Source organism: Coregonus clupeaformis, unplaced genomic scaffold (genome assembly GCF_020615455.1).
Source record: "Coregonus clupeaformis isolate EN_2021a unplaced genomic scaffold, ASM2061545v1 scaf0338, whole genome shotgun sequence".
Lineage (NCBI taxonomy): Eukaryota > Metazoa > Chordata > Actinopteri > Salmoniformes > Salmonidae > Coregonus > Coregonus clupeaformis.
This window is the reverse complement of record NW_025533793.1, coordinates 238,831-251,570: the sequence shown is the minus strand read 5'-3', so window position 1 is coordinate 251,570 and position 12,740 is coordinate 238,831. Positions and strand designations below refer to the sequence as shown.

The 12,740-nt window shown below is 42.5% G+C and overlaps 1 protein-coding gene across 1 annotated transcript; it reads right to left on the bottom strand.

Annotated features, from left to right (window-relative positions):
- Window positions 1–5,616: 5,616 nt before the first annotated feature.
- Window positions 5,617–12,421, bottom strand: LOC121563189 (NLR family CARD domain-containing protein 3-like; the record flags this gene model as incomplete). Its single annotated transcript, XM_045214918.1, is given in 7 exon segments — window positions 5,617–5,788; window positions 6,875–7,048; window positions 8,295–8,468; window positions 9,856–10,029; window positions 10,364–11,112; window positions 11,114–12,165; window positions 12,313–12,421. Coding segments are annotated over 7 exon segments (2,604 nt in total), but the record flags the coding sequence as incomplete, so codon positions are not given.
- Between the last annotated feature and the right edge of the window lie 319 nt (window positions 12,422–12,740).

Here is a 12,740-nt window from a genome sequence, read left to right as displayed (position 1 = left end):
AGTGTATGTTGTGTCCTATGGTCTCACTAGTCTCTACTCCCCAGTGTATGTGGTGTCCTATGGTCTTAGTCTCACTAGTCTCTACTCCCAGTGTATGTGGTGTCCTATGGTCTTAGTCTCACTAGTCTCTACTCCCAGTGTATGTTGTGTCCTATGGTCTCACTAGTCTCTACTCCCAGTGTATGTGGTGTCCTATGGTCTTAGTCTCACTAGTCTCTACTCCCAGTGTATGTGGTGTCCTATGGTCTTAGTCTCACTAGTCTCTACTCCCCAGTGTATGTGGTGCAGAGCATGTGAGCGGAGTGGAGTGGGAGCGAGCGGAGCGCGAGCGGACAGATTTTGGACAGAGCGCAGGCGGCATTTTTAAAAGGACAGAGCGTCGCCCTATGTCCCGCTCCAATTTCGCTCTGCTCACACCACGAGTCTGAAGCATGCTCAAGCCTGACCCAGAATCCATCTGTGTCTTGCACAGTCATCAACAGTAGACTATTTTTCAGTCAAAACTCAGCTCAATAATGGAGTTCACCAAGTACTTCAAAAGGAAAATGAGAAGTCCTACAGGTGTACTATTAATATAAAACTAACTAACAATGATAATGTGGTTCAAGAAAAAGAATGTGGTGACATCGTTTCAGTCAGTAAAGATTCATTTGGAATCTAAAAAGACACATCTCTCGAAAACACGAAGGTGTGCTACGTGAACACGCTGGGAAGAAAGCAAAAGGTTAGCAAGTTGAATAGGGTAACTTGTAACAAAAAAGTGTAAAGTAATTATAGCCTAATATTCAAACAAATTTGTTTTGTAATTCAAAAGTAGGCCTAATATATGGTTTGTTTAATTTAATTTGTGTCGTCCATGAATTTGTATTTTATAGAGGCGAGAGGAGCAGCAGCAGCAACAAGAGAAAAGGGTTGAGGAATTCAAAAGTTTATTCACTGCACGCAAAGGCCCAACCATAACAAGGGAGAGAAAAAGAGAGCTGGATGTAGCATTTTTAAAATGATTTACATGGACTATGAACCGCTGAGTAAAGGAGAACGCGAAGGGATGCAACACTTCGCCAGCGCAGCTCAACCGGCTACACCCCCCATGCTACAACACCGTACGGGACACACTCATGCCACATGCCCTGGAAGAGATGGAAGCCAAACTGCAAGACCTACTGCAAAATGGTGATGGGCTCCGTTCTGTCTGCACGGACATTTGGACCAGTAGAAGAGGGCACAGCTTCCTTGGCATCGTGGCCAGTTTAATTGATGGACGTTCGGGGGCACTACGGTTTTGTTGGGCTGTGAGCACATACAGGGGCACCATACCGCAGATCGTATTTACCAAAAGTATGAAAGTGTACTGAAATATTGGACGTGCAACGACGTGTGATTCGGGTCGTCACTGACAGTGCCAGCAACATGATCAAGGCATTTAACCTCCTCCCTGGCACTGAAGAGGAGGCGGAGGGTGAAGTGACCGCGGATGCCAGCAGCAGTGCAGAACATGAAGAGGGGAGGATGAGGGACCACCTGCGCCCTCGCAAGTCCATGTGGAAGTGATAACCTCTAATGTAGAAACTATGATAAATCAGTACTTTACTGTGTCAAATTTACATCTGAGATGCCCCATTCACATGCTTCAGCTGGCGATCAAAGACGCCATTAACGAGCACGACAACATTAATAGGCTGTTAGTGAAAGTCGGGCACCTGGTGAAAAGTGTACGCAAGAGCACCCTGAACACAGAGGAAACCGACCAATTAGGTGTCCGCCCCACAAATGCCTGCGCCCTCGATGGAGCAGCCAGCTGCGGATGATTCAGTCGTTAATCCGGTTGTTCCAAAAAAAGACCCGTTATGGCAAAACAAACTCAAGTCTAATGTTGCTAACATCACCCTGAATCAAGTACAGCAGCTGACGCACCTTGTCAGTGTGCTGACACCACTGGCAGACCTCACAGACAAAATTCAGAAGGAGCTGGGGAACCTGGGGATGATCCTCCCTGCTGTCACAGAAATCAAATCCCTGCTCACCGATGACACTCACGCTGCACTTTCAATGGGCATCGCTGCTTTTGCAGAAACATTGGCAAACAACGTGTCAATTCGCTATGGAATATACTATACTGATAAACATCTCATTTTAGCATCAGTGTTAGATCCCCGTTTCAAGACAGAATGGATAATCCGAGATGAGTCTGTATGCAACAAACTCGGGGAGATCGCGACCTCCTCATAAAAGAAGTTGAGGAAATGAATGCTCCCAGCCGGGACACACGAGACAGACACCCCACCCGCTGCTGACCTGAATCCCGAGCCTGAACCAAAAGAGCTCGCCTGTTCGGGTCATACTTCAGCGAGCAGCTACGCATAACCGGAGACGCCAAAGGTGAAGTCGAAAATTACCTCTCATCCCCGAGACAGAACCCAGATGCAGATGTTATTCGATTTTGGAAAGAAAACTCAACGTCTTTTCCCCGCCTGGCTAAAGTAGCTCGCATTGTGTTCAGCATCCCAAGCGGGTCTGCGAGCGCAGAGAGGGTTTTCTCCGCTGCTGGCCTGCTGTCAAGAAACCACCGCATGAGTCTGAAGCCTCAGACATTGGCCAAACTTGTGTTCTTGAAGGTGAACTCAAAAGAACTGTAGATAAGGAAAGCAATTCATTTTTTTAAAGTTTATTTTAAAGTTTGACAATGGATATAAGACAATTTTAATTTTAATACACGTGCAAGCTGCGCAAAAGTTCAGTTATCAGAATTTTGGCCTAATAGTTAATTTACTTTTAAAACTTTGATGTATAGCCTGTATATTTTTATTTATATAATTAGGCCCATTGATTCGTTTAATTTTAAAGGACTTTTTGTGTATATTCCTTCTTACATAGGCTAGGCCTAATTTGGAATTTGAAATAAAACATTTCTATTTGGAAAATGTTGTCGTTGCTCTTTAGTTCTTTGGGAGGTAAGGCTGTGGTTTAAGCTTAAAGTGAAATACATGCAGATTTTTTTCCTTTTTGGAGCGAGCGAGAGGGCGATTTGAGTGGAGCGCGATGCAAACTTCGTTGAGCGCTGAGCGATAATGAGCGGACTGGCCTGATGTGGCTTTGAGCGGGGGCGGGGGGTGAACAGCTCCGTGAGCGAGGAGCTGAGATTCTCACCGCTCCACTCCGCTCATATGCTCTGGTCCAGTGTGTGTGTGTGTCCAGTGTATGTGAGAGTCCAGTGTGTTACGTTTGACACAGGGACACTGAAGAAAACAACAAACCATAATAGTCAACATCAACCCTAAACCCTGGATAGAGGGGCTCAGTGAATGTGGAGTGGAATGTGTTCAGGTGGGTCAGTGTGTCAGAGGAGACTCTGTAGAAGGACAGAGGTGCCCGGCTGGCCAGTCCAGATACACTCCTACTCTGTGGGAGCTGGAGGAGGGGACGTCTATGGTAGTGGTCTTATTATTGTGCCTGGCAGAGTAACTGTTGTCAGAGCAGGACAGACTCCAGGACTTGTCATTCCATCCAATCAGAAAGTCATCACCCCATCCTCCTCGTCTCCTGCTGATTCCTTTATATGCCACTCCTATAACAGCCCCTTCCCCACTCCACTCTACCTCCCAGTAACAGCGCCCAGTCAGACCCTCTCTACACAGCACCTGTCCACGGTGCTCAAATCTCTCTGGGTGATCAGGATACGGCTGCTCCTCTCTCCTACATGTCACCTTTCTGTTCTCCTCAGACAGAGAGAGGCGTCTGTTTACTGTGTTTGGGTCCAGTGTGAGATCACAGACATCTGATGGATGAAACCAGACACAATATTAGAAATCATCATCATTCACATTAGAATGTTAACTCACTTTTCACTAATTCATTTAATGTAGATGTTTCTAGGTATCAAAAGGAGAAGTTAAGGTAACTTGAGACTTGTTGAATGATCATATGTTATACTGTATGGTAATATAAAACACACTTATTCCCATTATTTACACACACACACACACACACACACACACACACTGGACACACACACAAACACACATCCTGAACACACACACACACACACTGGACACACACACACACATCCTGAACACACACACACACACACACACACACATCCCTGAACACACACACACACACTGGACACACACACACACACACACACACACACCTAATGCATGCAAGCATACACACACACACACACATTTCTAAAGTAACACGAACACGCCACACACACACACAGACACACACATTGTCAAAGAAACTCTTTGTAAACTTTGGTGTCCCTGATTTGTGCTTCTGTAGAACTACAGCTGACATTTAATATGACCAGTAAGTAATGATGGTGGTCTTTGACTTTGACTTCACTTGAATTAAGACTTATTCTTAGTCATATTCTTCACAGGCAGTCAACACTCACATTTTTCCTAAGTCCAGGTTTCAATGTGATCTCTACACCATGTTCCACACTGTAGCGGTAAGAAGAAGAACAGAGAGTCATTGAGGGATACACCTGAACTCAAACACACACACACACACACACACACACACACACACACACACAGTCAGCATATAACTTTGTGTGTGTCTAGTGTGTGTGTGCGTGTGTGTGTGTGCCCAGTGTGTGTGTGTGTCCAGTGTGTGTATGTGTGTGTCCTGTGTGTGTGTGTCCATTGTGTGTGTGTGTGTGTCCACTCTGTGTGTGTGTCCAGTGTGTGTGTGTGTGTGTGTGTGTGTGTGTGTGTGTGTCCAGTGTGTTTGTGTGTGTGTCCAGTGTGTGTGTGTGTCCTGTGTGTGTGTGTAGGTGTGTGTGTGTTTGTCCAGTGTGTGTGTGTGTGTGTGTGTGTGCCCAGTGTGTGTATGTGTCCAGTCTGTGTGTGTGTCCAGTGCGTGTGTCTAGTGTATCCATTGTGTGTGAGTGTGTGTGTGTGTGTGTGTCCATTGTGTGTGAGTGTGTGTGTGTGTGTGTGTGTGTCCAGTGTGTGTGTGTGGGTCCAGTGTGTGTGTGTGTGTGTGTGTGTCTGTGTGTGTGTGTGTGTCCTTTGTGTGTGTGTAGGTGTGTGTGTGTTTGTCCAGTGTGCGTGTGTGTCCAGTGTGTGTGTGCGTGTGTGTGTGTGCCCAGCGTGTGTGTGTGTCCAGTGTGTGTGTCCTGTGTGTGTGTGTCCATTCTGTGTGTGTGTGTGTGTGTGTGTCTGTCCAGTGTGTGTCCAATGTGTTTGTGTCCACTCTGTGTGTGTGTGTGTGTGTCCAGTGTGTGAGTGTGTGTGTGTCCAGTGTGTGTCCAGTGTGTTTGTGTGTGTATCCAGTGTGTTTGTGTGTCCATTGTGTGTGTGTGTGTGTGTGTGTGTGTGTGTGTGTGCATGTGTGTGTGTGTGTGTGTGTGTGTCCAGTTTGTGTGTTTGTCCACGTGTATCAGGACACACACTGGACACACACACACACACTGGACCCACAAACACACACACACACTCACGCACTGGACACACATATACACACTGGACACACACACACGCACTGGACACACACACACAGTCTTTATATAACTTAGTCCAAGTGGTGGTCAGAATGTTTGTCTTAACTAGCCTGATAACTCCAACATGTCTGATATGAACATTGACATAAACCCTCTACATACTTGAGTTTCTCCAGTCTGCAGTGTGGATCCTCCAGTCCAGCAGAGAGCAGTCTGACTCCTGAGTCTCCTGGGTGATTGTAGCTCAGATCCAGCTCTCTCAGGTGTGAGGGGTTTGACTTCAGAGCTGAGACCAGAGAAGCACAGCCTTCCTCTGTGACTAGACAGCCTGACAGCCTGCAAAGAGTCAAATCATATTAAAACCACACTGCAATTCTTTAGTGGTGAAAATAGTGGCAGTATATTTTTTTCACCGTTTAGAAATTAAAGCACTTTATGTATCTATTCCCCCTATTTGAAAAAGTCATAAGTATTCTGACCATTTGACTTATAGTGTATTAAAGTTGTCAAAAGTTGAGTATTTGGTTGTGAACTCATTGGTTGCATTTGCAGTTTGCTTTTGGTTGTGTTTTGGGTTATGATTTGTCCAATAGTAACTGAATGGTGGATGATGACTGGATTAATCTTCTGTCTAAGTGAGTAGATAACATGTTTCTAAACACTACTGAATTAATCCTGATGATGACATGATTAAGAATAATCATGAATGAATCATGAATTATAATGAGTGAGAAAGTTACAGAGGCTACAACAAAACATGCTAACCTCTCACCATTACCAATAACAGAGGGGTATGATCCTTGTTCCTCTGTAACTTTCTCATTCATCATCATTCACGATTCATTCATGATTATTCATAATCATGGTAGCATCCACATGAATGTGAGAAGTGTTCAGAAACATCTTCTATTCTTACTGACAATACAAGTGAAGTGACTCCAAAATGACAGGACATTATTCACCATTCAGTTTCTATTGGGAAAAACATCATCCAAAAACACAACCAAGACAAACTGCAAATGCATTCAACAAGTTTGTAGAATCACAAGCTTGATGTAATCACTGCAGGTAAGGAATAAGGGACAAAATACTAAACTTATGACTACTTCAATACAATACAAGTGAATATGTCCAAATTATTAAGACCTTTTCAAATGGGAGAACTAGATACATAAAGTGCTTTAATTTCTAAACAGTAACACAGATATGTATGAAAATACCCTCAAATAAAAGGTGACATTATATACTGTCACCTAATATGAAACATTATATCTCAAATCCAAAATGCTGGAGCATAGCACCAAATGTAAAACTGTAAACTTCACTGTCCAAACACATATGGTGTGGACTATGTGTGCCTGGTAAACACATGTGGATCTGGTGAACAGTTATCACTTGTTGACCAACTACAGGAATACTGACCTCAGAGTCTCCAGTTTACAGTGGGGATTCCCCAGTCCAGCAGAGAGCAGCTTCACTCCTGAATCCTTCAGGTCATTGATACTCAGATCCAGCTCTCTCAGGTGTGAGGGGTTTGACCTCAGAGCTGAGACCAGAGAAGCACAGCTTTCCTCTGTGACTAGACAGCGTGACAGCCTGCAAAGAGTAAAATCATATTAAAACCACACTGCTATTCTTTGGTGGTGAAAATAGTGGCAGTATATTTTTTCAACATATTCAGATATATCAGTGTCCTGAAACCTGACATATCTATTCATAAATGAATGTATCATTATTTGAAATTATCAAATTATTGCTTGTAGATAGAAAAATGTATTGTACAAATATTTGAGTAGACTGACCAGAGCAGTTTAAAAAGCAGTATTAGTCAAAAGACAGACAGTGAGATATCAGATTTAGATTGTATTGAGTATACAGTCCACACCATATCTATTTTGACAGTGAAGCTAACATTTTAAATGTGGCTCTATACTCCAGCATTTTGGATTTGAGATCAAATGTTTCATGTGATGTGACAGTATATAATGTCACCTTTTATTTGAGGGTATTTTAATACATATCCGTTTCAACATTTAGAAATTAAAGCACTTTTTTTCTGTGAGTAGATAACATGTTTCTAAACACTACTGAATTAATCCTGATGATGACATGATTAAGAAAAATCATGAATGAATCATGAATAATAATGAGTGAGAAAGTTACAGAGGCTACAACAAAACATGCTAACCTCTCACCATTACCAATAACAGAGGGGGTATGATCCTTGTTCCTCTGTAACTTTCTCATTCATCATCATTCACAATTCATTCATGATTATTCATAATCATAGTAGCATCGACATGAATGTAGAAGTGTTCAGAAACATATTCTATTCTTACTGACAATACAAGTGAAGTGACTCCAAAATGACAGGACATTATTCACCATTCAGTTTCTATTAGGAAAAATATAATCTAAAACACAACCAAGACAAACTGCAAATGTATTCAACAAGTTTGTAGAATCACAAGCTTGATGTAATCACTGCAGGTAAGGAATATGGGACCAAATACTAAACTTATGACTACTTTAATACAATATAAGTGAATATGTCCAAATTATTACGACTTTTTCAAACGGGAGAACTAGACACATTACGTGCTTTCATTTCTAAACAGTAACTCAGATATGTATGATTAGCCTCAAATAAAAGGTGACATTCTGTACTGTCACCTAATATGAAACATTCTATCTCAAATCCAAAATGATGGAGCATAGCACCAAATGTAAAACTGTAAGCTTCACTGTCCAAACACATATGGTGTGGACTATGTGTGCCTGGTAAACACATGTGGATCTGGTGAACAGTTATCACTTGTTGACCAACTACAGGAATACTGACCTCAGAGTCTCCAGTTTACAGTGGGGATTCCCCAGTCCAGCAGAGAGCAGCTTCACTCCTGAATCCTTCAGGTCATTGTTACTCAGATCCAGCTCTCTCAGGTGTGAGGGGTTTGACTTCAGAGCTGAGACCAGAGAAGCACAGCCTTCCTCTGTGACTAGACAGCCTGACAGCCTGCAAATAGTCAAATCATATTAAAACCACACTGCTATTCTTTGGTGGTGAAGATATTGAAATTATATTTTTCAACATTTTCAGATAAATCAGTGTCCTGAAACCTGCCCTATCTATTCATAAATGGATGTTTCATTATTAGAAATTTCAAATTATCAAAGTACTGCTTGTAGATATAAAAATATATAGTACAAATATTTGAGTAGACTGACAAGAGCAGTTTAAAAAGCAGTATCAGTCAAAAGACAGACAGTGAGGTATCAGATTTAGATTGTATTGAGTATACAGTCCACACCATATCTATTTTGACAGTGAAGCTAACATTTTAAATGTGGCTCTATACTCCAGCATTTTGGATTTGAGATCAAATGTTTCATGTGATGTGACAGTATATAATGTCACCTTTTATTTGAGGGTATTTTAATACATATCCGTTTCAACATTTAGAAATTAAAGCACTTTTTTTCTGTGAGTAGATAACATGTTTCTAAACACTACTGAATTAATCCTGATGATGACATGATTAAGAAAAATCATGAATGAATCATGAATAATAATGAGTGAGAAAGTTACAGAGGCTACAACAAAACATGCTAACCTCTCACCATTACCAATAACAGAGGGGGTATGATCCTTGTTCCTCTGTAACTTTCTCATTCATCATCATTCACGATTCATTCATGATTATTCATAATCATGGTAGCATCCACATGAATGTAGAAGTGTTCAGAAACATCTTCTATTCTTACTGACAATACAAGTGAAGTGACTCCAAAATGACAGGACATTATTCACCATTCAGTTTCTATTGGGAAAAACATCATCCAAAAACACAACCAAGACAAACTGCAAATGTATTCAACAAGTTTGTAGAATCACAAGCTTGATGTAATCACTGCAGGTAAGGAATATGGGACCAAATACTAAACTTAAGACTAAATTAATTTATCCAAATACTTATGACTTTTTAAAATGGGAGAACTACATACATAAAGTGCTTTCATTTCTAAACAGTAAAATAGGTAGGTATGATTACCCTCAAATAAAAAGTGACATTCTGTACGGTCGCCTAATATGAAACAATTTCAAATCCAAAATGATGGAGCATAGCACCAAATGTAAAACTGTAAGCTTCACTGTCCAAACACATATAATAATATAATATTTAGCAGACGCTTTTATCCAAAGCGACTTACAGTCGTGCGTGCATACATTTTTGTGTATGGGTGGTCCCGGGGATCGAACCCACTACCTTGGCGTTACAAGCGCCGTGCTCTACCAGCAGAGCTACAGAGGACCACATATGGTGTGGACTATGTGTGCCTGGTAAACACATGTGGATCTGGTGAACAGTTATCACTTGTTGACCAACTACAGGAATACTGACCTCAGAGTCTCCAGTTTACAGTAGGGATTCCCCAGTCCAGCAGAGAGCAGCTTCACTCCTGAATCCTTCAGGTCATTTTTACTCAGATCCAGCTCTCTCAGGTTTGAGGGGTTTGAACTGAGAGCTGAGGCCAACACTTCACAGGATGTGTCTGTGAGTGTACAGCCAGTGAGTCTGTCAACAGAGTAAATGCCATGAGGGACAGGTTGTATTAAAATGTTACATTTAGCTTCCCTGCTTACACTGTTACCCCTGCACTAATAATGTGAACACTGTGTATAGTTGTCTCAATGCTACAACTTTTCTGATCCGTTTTATATTACAGTTTGTTTAAGAGTTTTCAGCTGATAGAAAGTTTAGTCAGCCAATGAAAATATTGTTGTTCTTACATACAGTAAAGTTTGGTCTGAGGGATAGTCACATGAGTACTTACAGAGCCAGTCAGCCAATAAAAATGCTGCTGTAACTACAATGTATTTTGGTGTGGGATATTTCCATGAATACTTACAGAGCTTTCCTGCAGCCTCTCACAGCTGGGAGCAGTCTCCTACGACCCTCCTGTGATGTCTTGTATTGCTTCAGGTCAAACACATCCAGAACCTCCTCTGATATCTGTAGCATGTAGGCCAGCGCTGAACACTGAGAATGTGTGAGTTTTTTGGATCTCTTCTTTGACCTCAAGTACGCTTGGATTTTCTCTTGTACTGAATGGTCTTTCATCTCTATCAGACAGTGGAAGAGATTGATGCACCTCTCAGGGGAGATGTTCTTCCTCTGCATCACCTTAAGGGATCGGATTGTTTTCTTGACGCTGTCTGGACTGCTTTCTGTCTGTGTCACCAGACCTCGTAGGAGTTTCTGATTGGACTCCAGTGACATGCCATGAAGGAAGCGGACAAAGAGGTCCAGGTGTCCGTTCTTGCTCTCCAAGGCTTTATCCACGGTACTCTTCAGCAGCTCATGCAAGGTTAGCTCTTCAGATGCAGGTCTAGACTTTCTCTTGAGGAAGGGCTTCAGTGCATCCATGTTCTTGGTTGTGTAACAATGGTACATGTAGACAGCTGAGAGAAACTCCTGAATGCTCAGATGAACAAAGCAGTACACCACTCTCTGAAATAACACAGACTCTTCTTTAAAGATTTGTGTGCACACTCCTGAGTACACTGAGGCTTCTTTGACATCAATGCCACACTCTTTCAGGTCTTCTTCATAGAACATGAGATTACCCTTCTCCAGATTTTCAAACGCCAGCTTCCCCCAGCTTCAGAATAATTTCCTTATCTGACTCCATGAGCTCCTGTTGATCCATCTCATCTCTTCCATGATATTTCTGGTTCTTCAGGCTGGTCTGAATGAGCAGGAAGTGTATTGACATCTCAGTCAGAGTCGTGGGCATCTCTCTCCTCTTGTCTGTACTCAACATGTGTTCAAGGACTATTGCAGAAATCCAACAGAACACTGGCATGTGGCACATGATGTGGAGGCTCCTTGATGTCTTTATGTGTGAGATGATTCTGCTGGCCAGGTCCTCATCACTGAATCTCTTCCTGAAATACTCCTCCTTCTGTGGGTCATTGAACCCTCGTACCTCTGTCACCTGGTCAACACATTTAGGGGGGATCTGATTGGTTGCTGCTGGTCGGGAGGTTATCCATAGGAGAGCAGACGGAAGCAGATTCCCCTTGATGAGGTTTGTCAGCAGAACATCGACAGATGATGGCTGGGTGACATCAGACACCTTTTCATTGTGCTGGAAATCCAATGGAAGTCTGCTTTCATCCAAACCATCAAAGATGAACATAGCTTTACAGGCAGTGAGGTTCTTTGCATTGCCTATGTCTAGTTCTGTGTGGAAGCCATTTAAAAGTCTGAGAAGACTGTACTGGAGATCTTTAATCAAGTTCAGCTCCCGGAAAGGAAGCACAAATATGATATCCACATCTTGGTTCGCCTTCTCTTCAGCCCAGTCTAGGATGAACTTCTGCACAGAGACTGTTTTTCCGATGCCAGCGATGCCCTTGGTCAGCACAGTTCTGATGCTTCTCTCTTGGCCTGGTAAGGGTTTAAAGATGTCATTGCAGTGGATTGCTGTGTCATGTGAGGTTGGTGTCCTGGATGCTGTCTCTAGCTGCCACACCTCATGTTCATTGTTAACCCCTTCACTCTCTCCCTCTGTGATGTAGAGCTCTGTGTAAATCCTGTTGAGGGGAGTTTGGTTCCCTGCTATTTCCATGCCTTCTATCACACATTCATACCTCCTTTTCAGACTGTCTTTATGGTTTACTATAGCTCTCTGCAGGCTGTCATCCACTACAAGGGAAGAGGAAAAATTATGTGTATCAGAAACATTCATTGACAGGATGAAAAGTGGGCCTTCCACAACTACAGTAACTTCTATTATCTCATAATATTGTAGTTAACTACTGTAAATCATATTAAGGTATTGACTTGGCCCACGTGTGCAAGTGGTCTTACTGTTTTCAGAGCCTCTTGTTTTATTGGGTTGACTCAGCTGCTGTAGTACAGGACGTGTTCTGGATCTCTTTTCTACACTGAGGACAGTCATAGTCTCCTGAAGGAGCAGGTTTCTCCCAGTATCTGGTGATGCACTGTCTGCAGAACCTGTGTCCACAGGTGATAGAGACTGGATCCCTCAGCACCTGCTGACACACTGCACACCTGGACTGATCCTCTGGCAGAGTAGACCTTCCACTACAGAGATAAAGGAGAGAGAGATTGTAGATGTTAATACTGATCCTCTGGCAGAGTAGACCTTCCACTACAGAGATAAAGGAGAGAGAGATTGTAGATGTTAATACTGATCCTCTAACAGAGTAGACCATCCACTACAGAGATAAAGGAGAGAGAGATTGTAGATGTTAATA